Source organism: Ruditapes philippinarum, unplaced genomic scaffold, assembly GCF_026571515.1.
Source record: "Ruditapes philippinarum isolate M1 unplaced genomic scaffold, ASM2657151v2 ctg7612_1_1_1_1, whole genome shotgun sequence".
NCBI lineage: Eukaryota > Metazoa > Mollusca > Bivalvia > Venerida > Veneridae > Ruditapes > Ruditapes philippinarum.
The window spans coordinates 8,063-33,532 of record NW_026855134.1 but is presented as its reverse complement, the minus strand read 5'-3'; the positions used below and the strand labels follow the sequence as shown (position 1 = coordinate 33,532).

The following is a 25,470-nucleotide window of genomic DNA, read 5'->3' as shown; positions in this document are numbered from 1 at the left end:
CTAGATCTAAAGCAAGAATACTGTTGGAACCGTCATGAATCAATTCTATTCTGTATGCATTTTAAAATTATTCAAGCGTATTATAAGATACATTTATATTCAGATGTCACAAATGCAGCTATAGGTAGTTATACATATGCATCAAGTGTTCATGGACCCTGGGGAGCGGCGAACGCTGTGGACGGAAGTAATGCACAGAACGCTCAGTTAAACACGTGCTTAGTGACCCTGAACCAACAGAATCCATTTATTGTGATAGATCTGGGAGTTGTGCAGACGATTACTCATATAAAAGTTTACAACCGTTTGGATTGCTGCTGTAAATATTTATGATTTACCCATATCTATTAATAACAAGTGCGATCAGTGATCGCCTGATGATAGTTAGAGTGTAATAAGACAAGATTTTTGACTTACGGACAGACGGAAAGACAGACGAAAGAGAACTGATTCCATAATGTTGCCGCTACTCTGAAGCAGACGACCGTGTTGTAAAGTGGTAAAGGCCCCTGAGTTAAATCCACTTTTATCTCACCGCTGTGGGGGTCGAATTCCCTCAGCGACGTTATTATTATTTCATGTAAGGAAGCATTTTAGCTGGCCGACGAAAAGTTGGTGGTTCTACAAAGGAAATTGATTCGCGAGGAGTAACTCGAGGCCCTACTCCACATGTCAAGACAAAAAATCTGTATGACCTTTTTAGTGTCGGCGAGGCTTAACATTACAGAAAACAATTTTGACAATAATAGGTATAAAATGTCATTGTTTTAATGAAAGTTTTTCACCAAGCAGGTTGTTACTTTGGTAGAAATACAAGTCCAGTTTGTCTAACATGTATATAAACCATTGTAGTAGCTATGCTTTGATCCAATTGACCTTAAACACGTGTTTTTTTTTTCGACACTCTTACGTTGTTGTTTTTTTTTTATTCTAGAAGATAATATGATAAAAATGATGTTAACAGATGATAAGATGACATCAATAAAAACAATTCTGGATCATGATACCATAAAATTAATATAAATGTAATATTGTAGCAATTGATATTCAAAATTCAATTAAATAAAATACACTTTGCTTGGTCACATAGCTGCACAGATGCTGAACCTCGTTCTTTTCACTGGCAATACCACTAGTTCACTAGGGCAACAAATCACACTTCCCGGGCCAATCGGAAGTACAGCCGTTTTTAATTTGAACCCTTACATATTGGCGAGATACGTGAAACTGGAAATCAATGGATTGACTGTACTGCATGTCTGTGAAGTTGAAGTTTACTCGATAACTGTACCAAGTAAGAAGCAATTTATTCATCATGCACATCATAATATGCTTAAGAAAATAAGCTGATATTACGAAAAATCGTAAATATATTTTAAAAGACAAACATTTATAAAATAAATTATGTCTTTATCCTATTTACTTGCACCCTATTTTTTTAATTAAACAACACGTAGAATTCATTAAGTATAATGCCAGGATGTTGTGCTATTCGAACTTTCTATTTTTAAATAAAAAAGTTATTAACTGCTTCGTTTTATATTAAACGTGTATGAAAGGAAGACATCTTTTTCACTTTGATATCATTAATATATGTGTCACAATTATTTATTTTTTACAACATTAAGGATGCAATGGACAACAGTATGATCCTGCAAGCCAACTCTGTTGTGAAGGTTCGATATTTGACTTTACCAACAATCACACCGCCTGTTGTAGAGACAGCACATATGATACTATACATCAGTCTTGTAGCAATGGTTATGTATTGTCAAATTTCCTGCCGTCTCTAAAGCTATGCGATGGCATTTTACATGAAATGATATTTGAGAACACCTGTTGTTGTGGTATGAATATATTTGATGCAACATCGAGCGTTTGCTGTAACGGTGTTGTCCGGCCGAGATTACCTCACGAGTTGTTTTGCTGTCGTAAGTATATCAATTTATATTTTCGATATTTGGTTTGATTAAAACTTTAAAATCGAAATTCGAAAAGTAGGAATTTTGTTTTGTTTCTATTTTAACATTTCAATCAATAAGACAAGTAATGACCTTGTCTTTACGCTTCACTGATTAAATCATGGAGGAAGTTGAAATTACTTTTCACATTAGATGCACCGGATAAAATGCATATGATATTATAATAGTTTTCAATTCAGTTCTTTCGCATTTGGATCAATTGGTATTGCATGTATATCAAGAGTAACATTAATAAACACACAACACCAATTAATCTGAAAAATCCACAAAGTAGTATCTTTGAAAAAATAAATAATCTGAACAGTCATTTGTCAAAATTTCCTTAGTATATTTAAGGCCACACCAACTTGTTTTCTTGTTCGTAGCACCTGTTCTGAAGAAAATGAAAAGTATATTATAAATACTAGTATACAGATGTAAACCATAACAGATCATTCTCTTTTGTTACAGAGTGTAAAGACCCTCGCTTAGACCTTGCACTGGTTACTGACATGTCCGAGGGACTATCAGATACTGAGATACAACAACTTATGACTCTGATAGAAAATGTGATTCAGGCTCTGCAAGTCGACATTGACAATGGTAACATAAGGGTGGCATTTGTTGTCTTCACTGACGAGGTTTTTGTTGAGTTCCAACTAACAGACTATCAGACCGCAGCTGACATGATTACCCATCTAAATAGTGTTCCTTCAAGGTCTGGGGGAACTAGAACAGGTAATATATCAGAATAAATCTCGTCGAGGGAGATAAATATTCATTCAACGCAACCCCAAAATATCTAGTCGCACAGAGCAACCATAGGGGCATCAAACGGGACTGGGATACGCGTTTGCAAATCCTTTAACATGTATAATCCTACTGCTATAAACTAAAAAACTATACGGATATCAAAAAATAGTTTAGGGAAGTTAAAGTATGTGATCAAAATAAATGACTGATTCCAAGAAATCTTGTTTTTGTGTTTTGAATTAATTGATAATGGAAGTCATATATAAACACGATTATATATAATCTGAAATTTTGGTCACAATTTATTGGCATATACCTACATAAAATGGAACAGTTATTCCGGAAAAAAACTTACTGTTCCCGTCATGTTAAAAATCCTCAGTGGAGTCCCAATATTAATACTTATGTACACTTACCTTTGCTTGCAGTTTACAATGAACACAGATAACACATTATTTTTAATTAATAATTACGAAATAGTTAAGTGTGATAATTTTTCTCACATAGTAATATATGTGTTATACTGATTGTAGATAAAGCATTAGTCGCACTATACAGTGACATCTTCAGTGCTACAAATGATGTAAGACCTGACGTTCAAAATGTTGCATTGATGTTCACTGATGGAAAATCTAATTATGTACTGGAAACAATAACAGAAGCGGACAATGTTAAAGCTGCCGGTATACGACTCGTTGTTACTGCTATTGGAACAGACATAGGCAACTTTGAAATCGAAAGCATCGCCAGTGATCCTAGTAGTGGAAACGTGTATCATGTTAATTATTTTGCAAATCTTGCAAATATAGGACCAAATCTTATAGACATATTCTTCGAGGATTGCGAGGGTAATTATGAGATTTATACAACATATTTGAGATAAACTTTAATGGAGAAAAACGTTCAAATGATGTTTTTTTCCGGATATATTTTCTTTCGTAATTGTAAATACTTGAAAATTTTATCTCGTTAATGCACCATCACAATGTTGAATATCTTTCTAGGGAATCGAATAATTTGCATCAAGCCTTTGCATCATTTATTGCAGAATGTCCTGGCGTAACTGTTGCCGTTAGGAGTTCAGAGTAAAAGTACCCTGAACTAAAATTCTTTGTACAAGTACTCTATATTTCTAATTAATCTTCCCATGTTTCACTGCCTTAAAATAATTTGAAATAAATAATTCAATACTTCTCAAAATTGCTACACAAAGAATATTAATATGTTTGATTTATAATTTTAGAAACATTATTTTTAAATGTATTATAGAGATTTAAATATATCTTCTTGTAGATTTACCAGTCTCACGTAAGTACACCGGAGTTATCAAATATTTTTATCTCCTTTTATACTTTAAATTTTAATTGAATAGCTGTCCTCAGAGAGGTAATTGGAAATAAATCAACTGATCCATAAATATATACAAATATTAACACATAAAATTTCTCGAAGACGCTATTTAAAGTTTTTCTAAGTATATAAAAATTGCTCATGATCCTAAATTAAACACTGATCATGGCCAGCGTTATGGTTCTATGTTGTTTTACTTTATGTATTAAATAAGTAACTTTTGCATTTTTCAGCAATGTGTGGCGGTGTAGAGTATGATCCAGTAATACAGGTGTGTTGTGGTGTTATCATTGTAAACATAACCAACTCTCTGGAAAAAGAATGTTGTGGAACAACACTGTATAACTCGGCCACGCACGCATGTTGTTCATACAACATGGTTTATGATTCTAGCACTCATATATGTTGCGGTGGTTCAACATACGACAATACGTACCAGTGTTGTAATAGCATTCTACCCTATCTACCATCATCTGAAATTTGCTGTATCGACACACTCGAACCTTTACATGGAGTAGGATCTACAGCATGCTGCGACAGAGTGAGCTATGACACTACCTGCCATACTTGTACTAATGGTATTGTGGGATTGAACTTCAACGAACAAACAGAACTTTGTTGCGATGGCAATATTCAACAGAAATTATATGCTTATAGCTGTTGTTGCGGGCAAAATGTGTTCGATGCCGCTCTTCACACTTGCTGCAATGGACAAGTGGTAAACAGAACGTCCTCAGATGAGGACCATTGCTGTCGTAAGTTTGGTTTTATACTTCACACAAATACAAATGTCAATTTCAAACTCTCCAGTTGTTTGTTGACAGATTGTGAATCATGAATAATATCACTGATATATTTTAGTATTTTCCACCATTTCCCCCACCACTTTTCTGCCCAATTATTTTCTGACTAGAATGATATTAATATGACAGACTTCAAAAGTGTGTTAGTATTATCGTTAAGAATCAAAGTAGTATGTATCTTTGAAATAATACATGTTAAATATCAGTAATATTCTATTGGTATGCAGGATAAATAATATTGCTTGTTTTAAATGATACATTAACAAACATTTTCTATATTCCAAAATGAATGTTTTCTTTTTGTTTTGCTTTCAGACTGCATAAATAAGTTGGTTGATATCGCTTTGGTATTCGATCTATCTGAAAGTGTTCATGACCAGGCGGCTAAACATGCTAGTATGATGAATTTTGCAAAAAGCATAATCGATGACTCGGACATTCCAAACATGAAATTCTCAGTTGTTACATTCACACATGAAGTATTCGTGGAGTTTCTTTTACATGAATACTCTTCCGCACAAGACTTAAAGAATCGAATAGATTTAATACCGATTCGTTCTGGTGGAACAAACACAGGGGCTGCTATCGAAAGTCTATACACAGTGGTATTTAACGCCGCGTATGGTGATCGTGCAGGTGCTCCAAATGTTGCTGTTATTGTAACAGACGGCAAATCAAATGATAATGCCCAAACAATACAACAGGCAGCAATAGCCAAAAACATGGGTATCCATATTATAACAGTTGGCGTTGGCATGACAGATATGACCGAACTTCATGATATTGCTTCATCACCATCAACAGAAAATGTGTTTCCATCAACGGATTTCAATCATTTGTTTTCGGTTATAGATGTAATTGAAAACAAATTCAAAGAGGAATGCACAGGTACGTAGAGAAATATAATCTCAACGATTTGTAACAATTATGAAATAGAGCTATCAATTTAATAAAAAGTCTTAGTCAAGGTAAATAAATAAAGTTTAATTAATATTTACAATTACATACATAATACAATGTATATACAATTACGCAAAATTACATTGATAAATACATAAATAATACAATTAAATGACATAAATACTTATTGATTGATTATTCTGTTCTCTTAAGAAAAGAAATGAGATGTAATTATAAACATTGTTTAATTCTTATACACAATGTGAATTTTATGAATCTATAATGCGCTTCAAAAATATTTGTAACGTGTTCTGCACCAAACTACAATTTCTTAATTGATATATTTTAATTTATTTCAGATATACCAGCGATGCGTAAGTTTAATTACTTAGATGATTTATATACTAGTATCTGTAATTAAAATGAACTTAGAATTCATAAATAATCACACATTTGTCCTTCTATCATTACATAACTGTTGAATTATGTTCTTCAAATTTGTAATTATGAAGTTAACATGTATATATTTTCAGTTATGCTTTTTCAGTTTTCTGCGGCATTCATACATACGATCCGAAAAGTCATGTTTGTTGCAACGGACATTTGCTAACGATAACAAATGTAGATGCAACTCATTGCTGTGGAAACTTCCCTTGGATAACCTTATATGACATTAATAATGCTGTATGTTGCAATGGAGTGGTTATTCCAATAACCATACCCGGACAACACACCTGCTGCGGATCCTACTCCCTGTATAATCCATTAAGTCAACAATGTTGCGGAGGTAATGCTATAGGTCTTACTGAGTCATGTTGTGGTAATCACACATCGTATAATCCAATAGATCAAATTTGCTGTAATGGAATTGTCAACGCTCTTCACGGACAAGGTACAACAGAATGTTGTGGAACTGTAAGCTTTAATAACCAATGCAACAATTGTGTTAACAACGTTGTGGTGTTAGGATATGACGAGGCAACACAAATGTGTTGTAACGGAATTATACAAAGTAAAACTTACCATTTAAGTTGCTGCTGCGGATCGTCTGTTATAAATGCTGTGAACTACACATGTTGTGGAGGGGTTCCTATACCAAGACCACCATCGGACACATCCAATTGCTGTCGTAAGTTTGAACCTTAAGTAATTTAGTTTTAGCATCTAGATAAATACATGTTTTGAAAGAACAAAATAGATTTTGTGTGTCAAATATTACGATCAAAGTTTATTTCAGTATTGAACTATTATTCACAATTTAATATTTCAAATAATAAATCTTGCAGCAATCGTTATCACATTTTATGTATCAGTATATTTACATCAACAAATGAAAGTGTCATTGTCGTTACAAGATTCTATCTACAGTATATGTATTTCAAATAGTAAATATGTAATATTGTATCAAATAATAAATGCAAACAATTTGCAACAATTGTTAGCAGATGAAACCAGTCAGTAAATTCATTATAACTCATAAACTATGATATAACATTTCTTTCCAGATTGTATCAATCGCATGGTAGACGTTGCAATCGTTGTAGATGCATCAGAAAGTGTTTACGATGTACCTGGTAGCATTGATTTACTTCTAAACTTTGTTAAAGATATTATCGTGGATTCTGCCGTCGATTCGGGTGATGTCAGGTTTGCGCTTTCTCTTTACAACCACGCCGTGTACAACTACTTTTATCTGAATACACACTCTACCGTCGCTCAGATAATTGCTGATATAGATTCTACACCATTACCAATATCTGGGGGTACTGATACTGGTCTTGCTCTCGAACATTTGCACAGCCAAGTATTCATTTCAACTATGGGAGACCGTTCGGAAGCTCCAAATTTGGCTATTGTCATTACAGACGGAAAATCTTCAGATAATATTGCAACAGTAACGCATGCGTCTACTTTAAAACAACAAGGTGTCCATGTAATTGCTATTGGTATCGGAAGTGGTACGGATGTGACGGAGTTAAATCAGATCGCATCAGATCCACCATTTGAAAACGTTTTCAACGTAGTTGACTTTAACGGGTTACTAACAATTGAGGCCTTGATCGAGCAGAAGTTTGTAGCAGACTGTACAGGTAGGATTTATAATATTTAATTAAACACTTAAGGTTGCTTCGCAAGACCTACTTACTTTCATTTTCTTTTTTTTATACAGAATTTATTTCAGTTTCATTGTGTTGGAAGCTTTAGGATTAAAGACACACTTTTTAATCCGTATCAGGAACCAAACAGTATTGAGCAATAGGGGAAAAGTTTCTTACCCAAGGAAACAATTGCTTGCCCCTGATACGGTTTGAACTCCTGTAACTAGCGATCATTAGATTACTAAGCCGACACCTTAACTACTCGACCATGCCGCCACTCATTTTCTTTTGAAATTTCTTTTATTAAATATCACTTAAGTATTTACATTTAATATCCCGAATATGCCATGTTTGAACACATTTAAAATGTTTCTAAATAGAAGTGAACTTTGCATTGTTTTTGTGTGTCCTCAGTAAAAAAAGATACAATTCATATTGATGGTACCGAAATGTGTAAATAATGACTTTGTCTTAAATGAGGAATAAAAACTTTAATCTCAAAGTGATTTTTTTATTTCAGAAACACCTGTCATGCGTGAGTGATATTTTTATATATAATTTATTAAAGCAGAATTAAAAATAAGTTTCTAAAGAAGATTTACTTTTGACTTATAATTATAGTTTTTGTCATAAAGAGTTGATTTTTAATGTACAATATTTAAATAAAACTTGCTACATTGGACAATTCCTTTTTTTCAGATATATTTGTATTTCTTCTTTATTTTTAAGCATTATGTGGAAGTGTGCCTTACAATCCAACAGTATATGTGTGCTGTCAAGGGAATCTGATATTAACTGTAAACGCCAGCGCAACGCAATGTTGCGGTAGCTACTCCTGGACTGCGTTATATGATCCAAGCATTGCAGTTTGCTGTAATGGTGTTGTCATTCCAATAACAGAACAAGGCCAGGACTCTTGTTGTGGATCTTCCTATCTTTATAACTCACTCACTCAAAAATGTTGTGGTGGATATCCAGTTAATATGGCACAAGAATGCTGCGGCAATAACCAACCTTTTGACCCTTTAACTGAAATTTGTTGCAACGGGACTGTCAATTCTCTTTATGGACTAGGTACAACAGAATGCTGCGCAACGGTGAGCTATGACAATAAATGTAACCAGTGCATTAATGGCGTAGTTGTCCTAGGATATAACGAAGCCACAGAAATGTGTTGTGAAGGAGTTATTCAATCCAAACTATATGAATATAGCTGTTGTTGTGGAACAGGTGTAATTAATGCGCTTAACTTTACTTGCTGCGGAGGCATATCAATGCCACGATCACCACTGGATTCTTCGTTATGTTGCCGTAAGACTTTTTAAATATGTGTACCTGAATTTCTATTTTCTTCATGTTTTTATTGCCATGTTGTAAATTTATAGATTTTACTGCTGGTAAAAGTTATTTGTAATGATATAATATGATATTTTCTTCCTTGTATTTGTTTCATTTTTATATTTTAATAAATAGTAAATTATGCTCTAAGTATTGTTTGGCTATTCACTACTTAAATGTAACTCTCAAATAAAGCTATTTTCTTTCTTTGCAGATTGTATCAATCGAATGGTGGATGTTGCAATAATCGCAGACATTTCAGAGAGTATAAATGATACACCAAACAACATTTTTTACCTCCTTGATTTTATAAGAAATATAATAAACAGTTCATCTGTTGATTCAGGAGATGTGAGGTTTGCATTGTCTCTCTATAGTCACGTTGTCTATAACTACTTCCATTTCAACACTCATACAACTGTCGCTCAGATGATCGCAGATATCAACACAACACCATTACCAAACTATGGTGGCACGAACACCGGTGACGCACTTCAGCATTTGCATAGTCAAGTATTCCAAACATCTATGGGTGATCGTGGTGCTGCACCAAATATAGCCATCGTTATAACAGACGGAAAATCGTCGGACAATGCCCATACAGTCGAACAAGCAAACATTCTAAAGAATCAAGGTGTCCATATCATTGTAATTGGTATTGGAAACAATATAGATACTGTAGAACTTCATCAGGTAGCATCGGATCCAACGTTTGAGAATATCTTTAATGTCTACGATTTTTACGAACTGTTCACCATTCAAAATGTCATCGAAGAAAAGTTTATAGAGGAATGCACAGGTAAATTCTTTATTCTTTTTTTTATGTTAAATATAATGATTTTGTAATTTTCTTGATGAACATTTAAAGAAGATTTTCTGACATATAAAATAACCACATTCATGTCAAAACTAAAGATTGGTAAAATATTTTATAGATGTCACAATAGAGTACATGTAGTAGGTGGAACAGACCTGCGAGAAGAATTTTGTAATGATAGAAATAATGAATCGTCTTCTTGTTTCCCAGTACGCTACCAAGTACCTGTCATCACTTACCAGCAGTTTATCTGCACATAAATTGTTCTGTATCAAATCAAGTTAAACTAAATAGATGCCTGATATTAAGGTAACATGCAAACATTATGTACAACTAGAAATTGCATGAGATATTATATTTAATTGATACTTTTAATTTGTTTACAGAATTTCCTGACACACGTAAGTGTATTTTTATACAGTTTTACATTTACAAATATATGTATGTATTTGACTGTGTTTAAAGCTTAATCATGAAAGTAACAATGAAATAATTCATGTACAAAAACATCCAGTATTAAGATAAAGCTTATATATCGATTTATCAATCCATTTGTGCATGTAACATGACATTATGAGATGTTATGATGATTGATACTATTATGTTCATATCTTATTATTACTTTGATCCTTATTTAACTTTAAATAAATGGCTTAACTGAAGTGATTGATAACTTTATTCATTGCATTGCTTATAACAGCTTATTGTGGGTATCATCAATACAACCCGTTCGAGTATGCTTGTTGCGATGGTCATTTGGTAGCAATAACAGATCCAACAAAACATCAATGCTGTGGTTATGGAGCTTATGCAACATTGTACAATTCTGTCAATCAAGTTTGTTGCAACGGACAAGCTATAGATATAACACTCCAAGGTGCAAATATGTGCTGTGGAAGCAGTCTTTACAATCCATATACAGGAAAGTGTTGTGGTGGAACAGTTGTTAGCAATAACATGGAATGTTGTGGTGATACATTTGCTTTCAATAGCGCCATACAAATATGCTGTAATGGGTCGGTCCAACCGATACATGGACTTGGGACAACAGCATGCTGTGGAACTCAGAGTTATGACACTCGATGTGATCAATGTTACTATGGCGTAGTAGGTCTTCGTTATGATGAAAAAACAGAGCTATGTTGTGATGGTGTCATTAGTCCAAAATTGTACCCGTATTCTTGTTGCTGTGGCAGCAATGTGATAGATGCTTCTGTTGCAACATGCTGCAATGGGGTGCCGGAACCAAGACCTGCCTGGGATAATTCAATCTGCTGTCGTGAGTACCTTTTTTACTTTGCATAATTATCATTTGCTTAATTTCAAATTCTGGTGTGTTTGTCGCTATAATGTTTCTACTGGTCATATAGCAAGAACGGACTCATATGTAACTAATGTTTATGTATATTTATATTTAATAAAGTTAGTCATCAAGTCAAACATAATTAGACATTTTTTACCTGTAACATGAAGTTATGTTCCGACCAAATTATATACAAATGTATATTTATTTACAAAACATGTTTTACTTCACATATATTTTCCTAGCAAATATTTTACTTTTTACAGACTGTATCAATCAGAAGGTTGATCTGGCAATCGTAGCAGATATGTCTGAGAGTGTAAATGATGCTACAAACAAAGGTCAGGTCGTTATTGACTTTATCATCAATATTATTAACAACAGCGATATTGATACCAATAATGTACATGTCGCTGTATCAATATTTACGCATAACATCCAGAATCTGTTCTTCTTCAATTCATACTCCACACGACAAGATATGATAAATGACATACAAGCTACACAAATTTATTTTGGAGGAACAAACACTGGTGGAGCACTTCAGAATTTACATTCACAAGTTTTTACTCCTGTGAGAGGTGATCGTGCAGACGCACCAGATATAGCAATAGTGGTAACTGACGGCAAATCTAACAACGAAACTGATACAATGCTACAAGCTGCTGAAGTCAAAGCAAGAGGAATACACGTAATTGGTGTTGGAATCGGTCTTACAGATATATCTGAACTTAATGTTATAGCTTCCCCTCCAAGTCACCTAAATGTTTTTAACGTGGATGACTTTTTCCAATTAAATTCAATCATAGGAGATATCGAGGCAATGTTCGTCGAAAATTGTACAGGTAAAAATCTAGTTTTCATTTATTTATTTTTTATTTTCAATATTCATCAACAGATTCAGATTAAATTTCTAATTATTCTAAAGTAATTATAACACATATTTATGTTATATATCTATTCTGGATTTAACTTTTTGATTTGTTAGAGATAATTTTGACTTTTTATTTGATTTCTTTATTTTTCAGATACGCCGGACTTGTGTAAGTGTTTTGTATAAGTTTCATTTATTTATCAGGGACAACACACACATTTACACAACCGCCTCCGTGGTCGAGGAGTCGATGACTTCTAATCCAGTTACCTCTTTGACGTGGGTTCGATCCCCGGGAGATGCTTTGGTAGTTTAGCACGGAGGAAGGTAGTCTAGTACTGGTGTAACTCTCCAGGAATGATGGTTAGGAAACTGCCCGCCTAAGGCGTAAAATGAAACAAACAAAAACACATTTTCACCCATGTTTAGAAAAGGGGCAAATAGAATAGTAGCATGATAGGATATTAACATTTAAATAAATAAATTTGTATATGTTATAATAGGTACTATTTATTTTGAAAAATTAGATCTGACAAAAATCATTTAAACTAATTAAAACTATTTATGCCACAAAATGAATTAGTGAAAAGTTAATGTTCAGTTGCTTATACATCTGTTATTTTTATTTTGCAGTATATTGCGGGGTCATGCAATACGACCCACATGCCCATGTTTGCTGTGGTGGTACTTTATTAATCGTTACAAACCAAAACGCAAGAAGTTGTTGTGGCGCTCATCTTTTCGATGATTCCGCTGCTGTCTGTTGCAATGGGAACGTAGTTCCAATTCTTTATGCTGGACAGACTTCATGTTGTGGAAGTGTTTCTTTATTCAATCCATTGATGGAAAAATGTTGCGATGGAAATGTTATAAGTATATCAATGGAATGTTGTGGGTCCGGGTTGTACTTTGATAACATCACCCAGATATGCTGCGAGGGTACAGTGCAACCAATGCATGATATAGGAACCACTGCATGTTGTGGAACGCATAGTTACGATACTCATTGTAACAGGTGTTCACAAAGAAGCGTAATACTTGGATATGATGAAGAAACTGAATTGTGTTGTAATGGTGTAATTCAGCAAAGACTCTACACATATTCTTGTTGTTGCGGACATACTGTTATAGATGCTTCTGTGAATACTTGCTGCGAGGGTTCAATTATTGAAAGGCCTCCTTGGGACAGTAGTCGTTGTTGCCGTTAGTATTTAGTCAACATATTTTGTTTAGCAAATTTACCAATTTTAGTTGAAAGTTTATTTTATTTCTTCATATAAAATCATTATAGAATTAGATTGGATCTATCGGGAACAGTTTCAATTAAAAATAGGACTACTAAACAAATGTTTCACTAGAAAATTATTAATATATGTAATCTTTTCTCTTCAGATTGTACTAGCCAAAAGATAGATGTTGCCTTTGTTGTGGACTTTTCTGAAAGTGTACATGACTATTCATCTGATGTCATTATTTTGATAGATTTCATAAAAAATCTTATAAATATGGCTGACGTAGACACAAATAATGTACGTGTTGCATTATCTGTCTACACACACGAAGTTTTAAATTACTTCTTTTTAAATACATATCAAACAAGGGCACAGATGATAGACTATATTCAATCAGCATCATTTCCACAAGGAGGAACCAACACAGGAGCAGCTCTTGAAAATCTGTACACGACTGTTTTTAAAACAAATAAAGGAGATCGTTTGGATGTACCAAATATTGCTGTAATTATCACTGATGGTAAATCTAACAATAATACAGATACTGTCATTCAATCAACCATTCTTAAAGCGAGCGGCGTGCACGTAATTGTTATTGGAATTGCTTTGACGGATACAAACGAGCTTCATCAGATGGCATCTGAACCTACATCTGAAAATGTATTTAGTGTTGACGACTTCAGTGAGCTGTTTTCTATCGAAGATGTCATCAAGAATAAATTCATAGAAGATTGTACAGGTAAAAAATATTTTATATTAATTATATATTTTTTTTAATTAAGCATTTTTTTTCTCTCTTTTATTTCATGTTTACGTAATGTTAACTATTGCCTTATTTAATGATAATAGAATTGAATCTGTTGCTGTCAAAATATGTAAATCATTTTGTCCTTATACTATGTTAACTTGACATGCTGTTCATATTCTATTAAAACATTGTTTTTTCTTTATCCTTCAGATACTCCAGAAATGTGTAAGTATCTAAGATTTGCTTCAATAAAAATAATGAATTGATATATCTGTTATAAATTTCTTTATTTAAGAAAAACGACAATATAATTTTAATGATACAGTATAATGACATTTATTTGAATTAAAATTTCAACACAAGTAAGGCAGCGGAAGCGGCGGGTAAGATACCAATCCTCTTCATTATAGACCTGTTAATGTACGTAATTTTCTATCTTAAATGCATGTATGCATGTATTACGTGCACAAAGGTGACTCGACAGGAAAATGTCTATGTGATCTGAAATGTGGTTGGCGTCATTATATCAATCACGTAATGGTTAAAAATGTAGTTTAAATTCGAAAAGGTATTTAATAAAAGGGGTTGTAGGGAGGAAATTGATATTTTGCTTGAATTTAACAGGAACGGATCCGCACTTCGTGAGATGTTATAGTGAAATCCAGTCGTATTAAAACAAGATTCCAGATTAAGATACTGCTATTATAACCATATGTTAAATATGTTAAAATAATGTTTTTGGTTTCTTTTTCCAGTGATGTGCGGAAATACAAAGTATGATCCACATGCTTATGTTTGCTGTGAAGAGGAACTAGTTATTATAACAAGTCCGAACGCACGAACGTGCTGTGGTACGACCGGCCTTTATGACGAAATGTATGCCGTTTGCTGCAGTGGTAACATTATCCAGATAACTGCAGCAGGAAAAACATCATGCTGTGGAGAAACCATACTCTATAATCCGTCGACCGAAACATGCTGTGATGGAATTGTTCAGTCAAATTCAGTTACATGCTGTAGTAATGAAAAAGTTGATGTTGCTATAGTGGCAGATTCTTCTGAAAGTATTGTAATGTCGGACTACCATTTCGAAATGCTATGGACACTGACAGAGAACATTGTCATGCAAGCTGATGTAGAATCTGAAAACGTTCGTATTGCTTTAACTGTTTATACTCATAAAGTTTTTAATGAGTTTTCGCTTCACAAGTACAAAACGCGTAACGAGATGATTGAGCACATTAATAACTTACCTACTCGTTCAGGATCAACAAATACAGGTGGAGCACTTGAAAACCTTTACACTAATGTGTTCAAAACATCGTCAGGAGATAGAAAAAATGTACAAAACGTTGCTATTGTTATCACTGATGGTCAATCCATTAACGCAACTTACACAGCCGATCAAGCAAACAAAGCAAAATTATCCGGAATAAATATAATTGCAGTCGGGATTGATGTATCGGAAACAACAGAATTGTATGAAATGGCATCATCACCAAAGGAAGAAAATGTATTCGTTGTTAACGACCATAATGATTTATCTGATGTTGTCAGCGCCATTAAATCAAAATTCTTCAGTCAGTGTAAACAAGGTAAATATAAGAACAAATGGAAAAAATATTTAATTTAACCATATTTATCTACATAACGATAATTTGAATATGTTAAAACATTTATTCAAAGGCCAATGTTTGCTAGAATATCACTTAAGTTTTCTTTTAGTTTTGTTGATTGAATATCATTTCAACTTAAAATATGTTGCACTTAGCTCCTGAACAAACTCATTATAACCAATGATGGCAGTTTTAACTATTCGGGTTTTTTTGTTTGTGATCACATTCTAAAGGAATTTGACTTTTCCTGGATTTTTCCTTCAATATTTAGCATTAAATTGAAAGAGTTTTTAATATTTTATTAATATATAATCTGGCTCTTTCTCTAACCACATATTGTCATAACAATGCTGATATCTGTTTTATTAATTTGTTTCTTTCAATCAACAATTTAGAAAACGTAATAGTTATTGTTGAATCATGCATGAACTGAGAATAAGAATTTCAATGTGATACTCACTTCTTTTTTTATCGTTCAACATAGGGCACTACTGTGGAGGGTTTGCCTATGATGTCAATAAATATATTTGTTGCAACGGAGATTTGCAATACAGATATAATGGAGACAGCACTAAATGTTGCCGAGGACAATCGTATGACTCTAATCATTCAATATGTTGCAAGGGTGACATTTTGTCTGCAATAGTCGGACAATCTACAAAATGTTGTGGCAGAAAGGCTTTTGATCCATCAAAAAATATTTGCTGTGATAACAAACTAAGACAAAAATCTAGTAGTACGTCGAGATGTTGTGGCAGTTCTGTGTTCGAAAGCAACTGCTTTAAATGTGATTCAAAGGACATGATTGTACCACGTTTCAACGAAAAGACATCTGTTTGTTGTAACGGCAACATTATGGTCCGAAAATACGGAGATAATTCATGTTGTTGTGGAAACAAACAAATAGATCTTTCAAAGAAAGCCTGTTGTGATGGACTTCCGAGAAAAGTCCCACAGTCTTCACCTTGTGCATGCTGCGGTGAACGTTTGTTTAATGTTAAAAGCCAAATATGCTGTAAGACAAAAAGAAGGCGCCTTATCTACGGATATGATTCTCAATGTTGTGGCGATGATGTTTTTAACATGAACACACACATTTGTTGTCAAGAAACGTTACATGAAAAGAGATCTCAAGGAGACACGTCATGTTGTGGAGCAAATTTGTTTAATCCTAGGAAAGAAAGGTGTTGTGACGGAACGGTGCGAGTTATCCCAGACTCTGTCGACGTAAACAAAATCCTGTGTTGTGGAAAAGAAATTTTTGATTCAACCAAACATATGTGTTGTGAAAATACTCTTTTATCTAGAAACATGAACAATGCATCATGTTGTGGACAAATACAGTATTCTTCTAAGACAGGTTGTTGTTCAGGATTACCATATGATCCTTCCCTTTACATGTGTTGCAATGGAAAATTACTTTTAAAAACAACACCATCTGCCGATTCTTGTTGCGGCACTTCTGGGACATATGATAGTCGAAATGAAATATGTTGTAATGGATATGTACAATTTAAAGTTTCAGGAGAAACAACTCAGTGTTGTAGCACGAACAGTTACAATCCATCATTGTATATTTGTTGTGATGGAAAAACTAAGTATAGAAAATATGGGGAACTTACTGCATGCTGTGGTACTAAGGTTTACAGTCCTGTTCAAGAAAATTGTTGCAACGGTATGGTTGTAAGTTTTTATTTACAGAAAGGTAAACAGAAGAAATCCAACTCTGAATCTTACCAGGATGATGATATGGAGGAAACAAAGAGTAAAACACTGATTAAGAAAGTACAAAAAAGGATAAATAAGTTAAAAGATAAACTTAAGTCTGTAGATAACGTAGAAAAAAATACAAAAGACCAAAAAACTGTACAAGAGCGATTAGAAATCCTAAAAAGAAAGCGGAAACAGTTAAAAAAGAAATTTATTAAATCTAACGACCAGAAAAAATCTAGAAAATTAAGCAAAAAGATTGAAAATGTGCAAAACAAAATAACAAAATATTCAAAAACTGAAATAGAGCCAATAAATAAAAATAGGGACAGTACAAAAATTAATAAAGAAAGATTGAGACGCCTTCTTCAAGAATTTAAAGCAAAATTGAAAGTTTTATCTCAAACAAGAGACCCACGGGTGAAGAAGAAAATAAGATTTGAAATACAAATTCTTGAAACCAACATTCGCAAGTTAAAAAGAAAACTGAATTTGAATGAAGGCTTACCTCCACAAGATGAAGACAAAGACAGAAAAGGTAAAACTAGGAAAGAACGTCTAGAAATTCTTCGCAGGAAACTTGAAGTAATTAAAAAGAAGCTTTCTAAACCACAAAGTAAATCAGATGCCAAGAAGTTACTGGAGATGAAAGAGATCATTAAAAAACGAATAAACCGATTGACAGGGAATAAGGATGCAGATAACAAGAAAGACACTAACAATAAAGAGAGAGAAGAAAATAATGTGGAAAATAAAGACAATAACATAAAGCTTTTAAAAGAAAAATTGAAAGCAGTACTGAAGAAAATTAGTGAAACGAACGATAAGAACACTAAGAAAGATTTGCAAGAAAAGGCAGAAAAACTTGTTAACAAAATACGCCGTTTAAAAGGCTTGCCACCAATCGAAAATAAGGATGACTTAGATGAGAATAGACTCGATCGTCTGATAAGAAGATTTAGAGAACTAAAACAACAAATTTCAAACACAAAAAATGAACGTGAAAGGAAATCTTTACAAGATGAAGCAGATGAAATCAAAGATAAGATTGATAAAATTAAAAATCGACAGAATAAAGATGACGAAGACAAAAGCGGAAGAACTAAAGAGGAACGTCTTGACAGTCTTCGTAGCAAACTTGAAAGGGTTAAAAAGAAGCTTTCTAAACCACAGAGTAAATCAGATGCTAAGAAGTTACTGGAGAAGAAAGAGATCATTAAAAAACGAATTAACCGATTGACAGGGAATAAAGCTACAGATAAAAATAAAGACACAAGCAAGAAAGAGAAAGAAGAAAATAATGTAGAAAATAAAGACACGGACATAAAGCTTTTAAAGGAAAAATTGAAAACAGTACTGGAGAAAATTAGTGAAACGAACAATAAGAACACTAAGAAAGATTTGCAAGAAAAGGCAGAAAAACTTACTAACAAAATACGCCGTTTGAAAGGCTTGCCACCACTCGAAAATAACAATGACTTAGATGAGAATAGACTCGAACGTCTGATTAGGAAATTAAAAGAACTAAAACAACAAATTTCAAACACAAATAATGAACGTGACAAGAAATCATTACAAGATGAAGCAGATGGAATCAAAGATAAAATTGATAAAATTAGAAAACGACAGAATAAAGACGACGGAGACAAAAGCGGAAGAACCAAAAAAGAACGTCTTGAAATTCTTCGTAGGAAACTTGAAGTGATTAAAACGAAGCTGTCTAAACCACAGAGTAGATCAGATGCTAAGAAGTTACTAGAGAAGAAACAGATCATTCAGAAAAGAATAAACCGATTAACAGGAAATACAGATACAGATAAAAAGAAAGACGCTGCAAAAAAGGACAAAGACGAAAACAAAGTAGAAAATAAAGACAATGACATTAAGCTATTAAAGGAAAAATTGAAAGCAGTACTGGAAAAAATTAGTGAAACGAACGATAAGAACACTAAGAAAGATTTGCAAGAAAAGGCAGAAAAACTTACTAACAAAATACGCCAATTAAAAGGCTTGCCACCAATCGAAAATAACGATGACTTAGATGAGAATAGACTCGAACGTCTAATGAGGAAATTAAAAGAACTAAAACAACAAATTTCAAACACAAAAAATGAACGTGAAAGGAAATCTTTACAAGATGAAGCAGATGAAATCAAAGATAAGATTGATAAAATAAGAAAACGACAAAATAAAGATGACGAAGACAATAGCGGAAGAACTAAAAAGGAACGTCTGAACATTCTTCTTAGTAAACTTGAAAAGGTTAAAAAGAAGCTTTCTAAACCACAGAGTAAATCAGATGCTAAGGAGTTACTGGAGAAGAAAGAGATCATTAAAAAACGAATTAACCGATTGACAGGGAATAAAGATACAGATGAAAAGAAAGACGCTGCAAAAAAGGACAAAGACGAAAACAAAGTAGAAAATAAAGACAATGCCATAAAGCTCTTAAAAGAAAAATTGAAAGCAGTACTGGAAAAAATTAGTGAAACGAATGATAAGAACACTAAGAAAGATTTGCAAGAAAAGGCAGAAAAACTTACTAACAAAATACGCCAATTAAAAGGCTTGCCGCCAATCGAAAATAACGATGACTTAGATGAGAATAGACTCGAACGTCTAATGAGGAAATTAAAAGAACTAAAACAACAAATTTCAAACACAAAAAATGAACGTGAAAGAAAATCTTTACAAGATGAAGCAGATGGAATCAAATATAAGATTGATAAAATAAGAAAACGACAGAATAAAGATAATGGAGACAAAAGCGGAAGAACTAAAAATGAACGTCTTGACATTCTTCGTAGTAAACTTGAAATGATTAAAAAGAAGCTTTCTAAACCACAGAGTAAATCAGATGCAAAGAAGTTACAGGAGAAGAAAGAGATCATTCAGAAAAGAATAAACCGATTGACAGGGAATAAAGATACAGATGAAAAGAAAGACGCTGCAAAAAAGGACAAAGACGAAAACAAAGTAGAAAATAAAGACAATGTCATAAAGCTTTTAAAAGAAAAATTGAAAGCAGTACTGGAAAAAATTAGTGAAACGAATGATAAGAACACTAAGAAAGATTTGCAAGAAAAGGCAGAACAACTTACTAACAAAATACGCCAATTAAAAGGCTTGCCACCAATCGAAAATAACAATGACTTAGATGTGAATAGACTCGAACGTCTAATGAGGAAATTAAAAGAACTAAAACAACAAATTTCAAACACAAAAAATGAACGTGAAAGGAAATCCTTACAAGATGAAGCAGATGGAATCAAAGATAAGATTGATAAAATAAGAAAACGACAGAATAAAGATAATGGAGACAAAAGCGGAAGAACTAAAAATGAACGTCTTGACATTCTTCGTAGTAAACTTGAAGTGATTAAAAAGAAGCTTTCTAAACCACAGAGTAAATCAGATGCAAAGAAGTTACTTGAGAAGAAAGAGATCATTCAGAAAAGAATAAACCGATTGACAGGGAATAAAGATGCAGATAACAAGAAAGATACTATGAAAAAAGAGAAAGAAGATGATGTAGAAAATAAAGACAGTGACGTAAAGCTATTAAAAGAAAAATTGAAAGCGGTACTGGAGAAAATAAGTGTAACTAGCGATAGGAACAGTAAGAAAGATTTAAAAGAAAAGGCAGAAAAACTTACTAATAAAATACGTGATTTAAAAGGTTTGCCACCATTAGAAAAGAAAGATGAATTCAATGAGGATAAACTCGAACGACTGATAAGGAAATTTAAAGAACTGAAACAACAGATTTCGAATGCGAAAAATGAACGTGAAAAAAAATCTTTACAAGATGAAGCAGAAGAAATCAAAGATAAGATTGATAAGATACGAGACCGACAAAATGAAGGTGATGAAAATAAAAAGGGAAACGGTAAAACTATAAAGGAACGACTGGATATTCTTCCCACAAAACTCGAAATAATTAAAAAGAAGCTGTCTAAACCACAGAGTAGATCAGATGAAAGGAACCTGCTTGAAAAGAAGGACGTCATTCTGAAAAGAATCAAGCAATTGAATGGAAATAATGATAAAGATGAAAAAGAGGATAAGAAAAACAGGAAAGGTAACAAGAAAAGTAAAAAAGGTGAAACGCAAAGTGAAAGTAAAGACAAAAAGAAATCTGAGCTGAAGGTTGATATCCACGATGATAAATTTAACCGTCTTATAAGGAAATTAAAAGAAATCAAGCATCGTATTTCAGAAGCAAAAAATGAGCGGAAAAGGAAATCTTTACAAGATGAAGCGGATGATCTGCTTAGAAAAATTGAAAAAAAGCTGAAAACTGATGTCGACAAGAAAGGTGGTGAAAAAGATGATAAGAAAAGTATTCGAAATCGGGAACAAAACAGAAAAGGTCAGCTTAAACAGAAACAGAGCAAGATGGAAAATAGAATTTCAAACACAAAAGACAAACTTGAGAAGCAGAAAAGAAAAAACTCTTTTTTGAAAAACAAAATTGAGAAAAAATCAGAGAGCAGAAATAATGGGCCTGGGGATATGGATATAAATACCCGTTTACAAGTCGTAAAAGGATATTTGGAAAAACTGGAAATAATGCTTTCTCAAACGTCTGACAAAGAGAAAAGAAAAGTTTTGAAAGAAGATAGGCAACTTCTTAATGAACGAATTTCTTTCCTACGTAAAGAATTAGATGAATCTGACGGGATTTCAGACACTGAAAGTATTAATGACAGATTGACAAAATTAAAAGAAAAACTTGAGATCGTAATGAAAAGACTAAAGAAAGAAAGTGATCCGAGCACTACCGAAACATTGGAGAGAAAAAGGAAGGTTCTGAAAAGACGTATAGATGGACTAACCAAAGAACTTGGCTATTAATGTTTCCAAGACAGTGAGTATTTTTATTTATCCTAAAAAACGTAAAAATGTATAAACTTTTAAATAAGAATAACAAACTTTAAATGTTGATATTTTCTATAATTTACTGTGTTTATAAAATATCAATAATTTGTCAATATCTGAGTTTTATGAAATCGAACGTCTGTTTTTCTTACTTTCCACACTTTACCGTTGAATTCTGTATAAGCCAATGCTAATACTGGTAGTTGTGAACGGTAACTTGTATTTGCTACATCTGTCCATGAAAATGTGTTAAATTTTCTCATGTTGTTTTTGTTTGATGTAAATGGCGGTATAGAATATTTTGCAAGTGTTAACGATGCACAGACTTGTACAGTCGATTATTCGGTTGACTATTCGCAATTTTATTGAAATTTCGATATTTTATTAATGCCTTTGTCTATATATTTTGAAATTAGATATTTGCTAACATAACGATGGACATTATTTTAGTCATTGTGTTGGAGCACAGAACATTTATGTTTTATTTTTATAGAATTCATACTGACAAGCGTCATGGACAACGACGATAATGGTGTTTGATTATGGACGTTTGTGGTGTTTAATATTCGGCTATTCATTTAAAACGTTTCAACGATAACTTCCAGAATATAAAATGTTTCTGCTTGACTTACTTTGTTTCCATTAACGTAATAAATATTTATCTAGCATCTCCATTATGTGTTTGTTAACTCAATTTCGTTTCTGGTAATGATAGAAATTGAAAGACACGCCCCAATGAATTAAATCCTCCTCTCCAGTGGTATATTATGACTCTTTTGTTAATATTTTTACGTCGCATCAACGCGATAGAGGCCAATTGGCAAATTGCCAGCTAAACTGGTTGAGGAAGAACTCGGGTGCCCCTCCGTGCATAATTTTAAGCACGAACGAGAACTTGCGTAAAACCATCGACGTCCCATAAGCTGGATAGCTTACTCACAGAAACCCATAGGTTCTGGATCATATCCAGTGAAAAAATTCATCCATATCCAGTGAAATTAATCATTTAATTGTATCAAACTCCAAACTTTAAACAGCAGTTGTATTTCATAGTGTAAACAGTAACAACATACTTCTGTTGTATCACGTGAGGTTTTATCACGTGACAGTTTTATCACGTGAGAAAGTTGTGCAAAATGTCGTGTCGGTTGACTAAGCGTATTAATATTTCTTTCTTCTAAAACAAAACTATAATATTAATTTTCCATAGGAAAAGTCGCATAGCTGAATGTATTCCTTTGCCTTTTCTAATAACAATATAAAGAATTATTAGATGTTGGTTTTGATTTAACATTCGATCTATCCGAGTTCACTAAAGGGAGGCAACTGAAGTGTTTTTTTCAGACAGTTTAGATATGAATCGTTATCATTAAACATAAATCATATCTCGTGAGATAACATATGAGCCGCGTCACGACAAAACCAACATAGAGGATTTGCGACCAGCATGGATCCAGACCAGCCTGCGCATCCGCGCAGTCTGATCTGGATCCATACTGTTCGCTTACAAACCCTATTACAAGTAGAGAAACTGATAGCGAACATCATGGATCCTGATCAGACTGCGCGGATGCGCAGACTGGTCTGGATCCATGCTGGTCGCAAACCCATTACGTTGGTTTTGTCGTGATGCGGCTCATATGTAGATATATCAAAGGGCAATAATTAGGTTAAAATATCAAAACATAAACCCCGACAATATACGCCAGTGAACATACGTGTTTTTGACGGTGAGTTGTTAGTCATTTTAAGAATTTTAAATTGATATGGCCATTTTAACAATAACATAGGAGCAAGTAAGGAATACCTTACAATTAAGTAGGTACACTTATAACCATACTTTTCTTTTAGTGTTGAAGTTTGAATACTGCTTAACGCCAGTGTTAGCGTTTGTAATGATAGTGAGAAGTGTTTCACTTTCTGTTATTTCTCAATCGAATCGAACCCTTCGATTTTATCCAAATGCGATTTTCACCAATTCATTTTTGTTGTCATTGACTTTGAATTGTCAAAGAAATATTACATTGGAATTCAAAGAATAAGCTTAACATATGTAATATTTCTGGAAACGAATAGATGCATGACATTTCGTGATGAAAATAAATGATAAATGATACTCCAATGAATCAACTTAAGAATAACAATGGGAACTAAAAGACGCTTGTATCAAGTCAGATATTTATAACAATTAAATGATAACAATATTACAATTAAATTGTTATAACTAAAAGCTGCTAAGACAGTATTATACCACACACATACATAACAATTACCGGTTGTCACATTATGGACTACGTTGGAACACAGGCTCATCACAACTACCATACAAAACAAAGCACAACTCAGTACAAAATATGATAAACAAGATCAACAAGGAAAGGCGGCGTTCAATGAACGCAACCCCCATATGACCCAGTCACAAACTATTTTAATATATATTAACAAAAAATAAATGAATATTTATAAATGAAATTAAATGATAAGCAATGAATGAAAAGAGAAAACAAATAAATATAAAAGTTGCGTGTCCTGTCGAATAGCAATTTGTCACTTTGTCCATGTGGCTTAACTCAACAAAAATACACTGATGCTCAAGATGTGACCCATCCAAAGCAGAAGATCGATTATGAACTGTCTACAGAGTGTAGATCAAAGACTGTGGATGTGGGGCCTCTACGTCACAATCTCCAGATGTGGCCCATTCAAAGCAGGAAGATCGATTCTGTACTGTTTACAGAGTGTAGATCCAAGACTGCGTCGCTACGTTACGTCGCTATGTTGAACACATGCGTGATACAAAATTAAAGGTGAATCCTCCGAGTAGAAGCTACAAAATATAAAACACAGTAAATATCCATGGTACACAAATACAAGGGTATAATTATGTCTCTTTGGAATAGCCGGACCTTTGTCGGATTCCTATAAACAAAGCTTCTAAAAATATAATGTCCCTTTTAGAACGCCATACACACTGGTATAATAAATTCAACGTTGATTATATATCGTAGCACGTTGTAAGATATAAAACATGAAGCCAGACCGGGTGCCACCTTAATATCGACGAAATCCTTCCTTGAATCGAATC

General features: G+C 33.3%; 2 protein-coding genes across 2 annotated transcripts; both read left to right on the top strand.

The window, feature by feature from the left end:
* Window positions 1-9,426: 9,426 nt before the first annotated feature.
* LOC132742217 (uncharacterized) lies at window positions 9,427-15,811 on the top strand. Its single transcript, XM_060730554.1, has 9 exons — window positions 9,427-10,003; window positions 10,408-10,422; window positions 10,722-11,300; window positions 11,591-12,169; window positions 12,353-12,367; window positions 12,832-13,401; window positions 13,591-14,169; window positions 14,389-14,403; window positions 14,934-15,811. The coding sequence occupies exons 1-9, from the start codon at window positions 9,433-9,435 to the stop codon at window positions 15,809-15,811; spliced, it is 3,801 nt and encodes a 1,266-aa protein (XP_060586537.1). The 5' UTR covers window positions 9,427-9,432.
* A 477-nt stretch (window positions 15,812-16,288) lies between these two features.
* Window positions 16,289-23,053, top strand: LOC132742210 (putative leucine-rich repeat-containing protein DDB_G0290503). Its single transcript, XM_060730541.1, has 3 exons — window positions 16,289-20,453; window positions 20,508-22,374; window positions 22,879-23,053. Exons 1-2 carry the CDS (start codon window positions 16,596-16,598, stop codon window positions 22,359-22,361), a joined length of 5,712 nt encoding a protein of 1,903 aa, XP_060586524.1. The 5' UTR covers window positions 16,289-16,595; the 3' UTR covers window positions 22,362-22,374; window positions 22,879-23,053.
* The last annotated feature ends 2,417 nt before the right edge of the window (window positions 23,054-25,470 follow it).

Excerpts from the sequence above, each read along its gene's own strand:
- LOC132742217 (XM_060730554.1), top strand. The coding sequence starts at position 9,433 with ATGGTGGATGTTGCAATAATCGCAGACATTTCAGAGAGTATAAATGAT. Across the intron at positions 11,301-11,590 it reads GGATAATTCAATCTGCTGTC|ACTGTATCAATCAGAAGGTT; the intron begins GTGAGTACCTTT and ends TACTTTTTACAG. Across the intron at positions 13,402-13,590 it reads GGACAGTAGTCGTTGTTGCC|ATTGTACTAGCCAAAAGATA; the intron begins GTTAGTATTTAG and ends TTTTCTCTTCAG.
- LOC132742210 (XM_060730541.1), top strand. The coding sequence starts at position 16,596 with ATGATTGTACCACGTTTCAACGAAAAGACATCTGTTTGTTGTAACGGC. Across the intron at positions 20,454-20,507 it reads CAGATGAAAAGAAAGACGCT|CTTTTAAAAGAAAAATTGAA; the intron begins GCAAAAAAGGAC and ends AATGTCATAAAG.